Source organism: Saprolegnia diclina, assembly GCF_000281045.1.
Source record: "Saprolegnia diclina VS20 unplaced genomic scaffold supercont1.20, whole genome shotgun sequence".
Classification (NCBI taxonomy): domain Eukaryota; phylum Oomycota; class Saprolegniomycetes; order Saprolegniales; family Saprolegniaceae; genus Saprolegnia; species Saprolegnia diclina.
In genome coordinates, this window is record NW_008246087.1 from 656882 (window position 1) to 658149 (window position 1268).

At 59.9% G+C, this 1268-nt stretch overlaps 1 protein-coding gene across 1 annotated transcript; it reads left to right on the forward strand.

Annotated features, from left to right (window-relative positions):
- Positions 1 to 259: 259 nt before the first annotated feature.
- SDRG_07214 (solute carrier family 25, member 46) lies at positions 260 to 1159 on the forward strand (the record flags this gene model as incomplete). Its single annotated transcript, XM_008613034.1, has 6 exons — positions 260 to 290; positions 338 to 519; positions 577 to 675; positions 724 to 852; positions 901 to 1044; positions 1070 to 1159. 6 exons carry the CDS (start codon positions 260 to 262, stop codon positions 1157 to 1159), a joined length of 675 nt encoding a protein of 224 aa, XP_008611256.1.
- Between the last annotated feature and the right edge of the window lie 109 nt (positions 1160 to 1268).

Consider the following 1268-nt stretch of genomic DNA (forward strand, 5'->3'; position numbering starts at 1 on the left):
AGCGCAACGCCTCAAGCATGGCGCAAGCTGCGTACGCTCGCACAAATGCCAATCATCTGCCGAGAGCGCCCTCTCATTGGTTCATTCGCCTGATAAATGCCGTTACGTAAGCCAATCCGAGCGTCGTATTGCGCATACCAGCGATGGATTGGTTCAAATGCGGCACCGATATGCAACTTCAATTTGCGCAGCCGAGCCGACGTGGTCGACAACTCGGGCGCCAAGGAGCATTCCTTCATTTCCCCGCGACCTCCAAGGCATGACCAACGACACCAAGTCAGAAGCTCAAGGTAACCTTGTGCTAGTGCGATGCTGGCATCACTTCTCGGGTCTCTAGGCAGCACGCCGCTCAAGTCGTTCCTCTCGGGCGGCTTTGGCGGCATGTGCCTCGTCGCTGCCGGCCATCCGCTCGACTTGATCAAGGTCAACATGCAGACGATGCCCATGCCAAAAGCTGGCGAGGTGCCCATGTACTCGAGTGCTGTCGACTGCGCGCGCAAGATCGTGGCCAAGGACGGGGTATCACTCTACTGCGGTATCCATGCAGCACACTCATACATGTGCGGTGCTGTGTAGCCGCGCGGGCTCTACCGTGGTATGGTCGCGCCGCTGGCCACGATTACGCCAATTTTTGCCACGTATTTTTGGGGCTACGACCTCGGGGCGCTGCTTGCGGTACGAACGTCCCGCCCACTCCAGCTCATGCTCACATTTGCGGCGTAGCGCAAGGCCGCGGGGATAGCGGACGACGAGAAGCTCTCGATGAACCAGATCATCTTTGCCGGCGGCTTCTCTGCGATTCCTACCACGGTCGTCATGTCGCCCGGCGAGCGCATCAAATGCTTGCTCCAGGTACCCACCACCTCATCAAGAAGAGGACGTTCAACCAAGATCGTGTAGATCCAAGCCCAAGCCGTTGCGAGAGGCGAGACGCCGCAGTACAAGGGCATGCTCGACTGCGCGTCGCAGATCTACCGCACGGGCGGTCTCTCGAGTCTCATGCGGGGCTGGGAAGCGACGTTGCTGCGGGACATTCCGGGCTCGGTTGGCTACTTTGGCGGCTACGAAGGCTTCAAGCGGCTCCTTACGCCGGCGGGCACACGCACAGACGACCTCAGCGCGCTTCGTATCTTCTTTGCTGGCGGCATGGGCGGTGTGATCAACTGGATCATTGCGATCCCGCCGGATGTCATCAAGTCGCGCATCCAGACCGCCCCCGACGGCGTCTACAAGGGGTCGGGCATTGTCGACGCGTACAAGCACTTGGT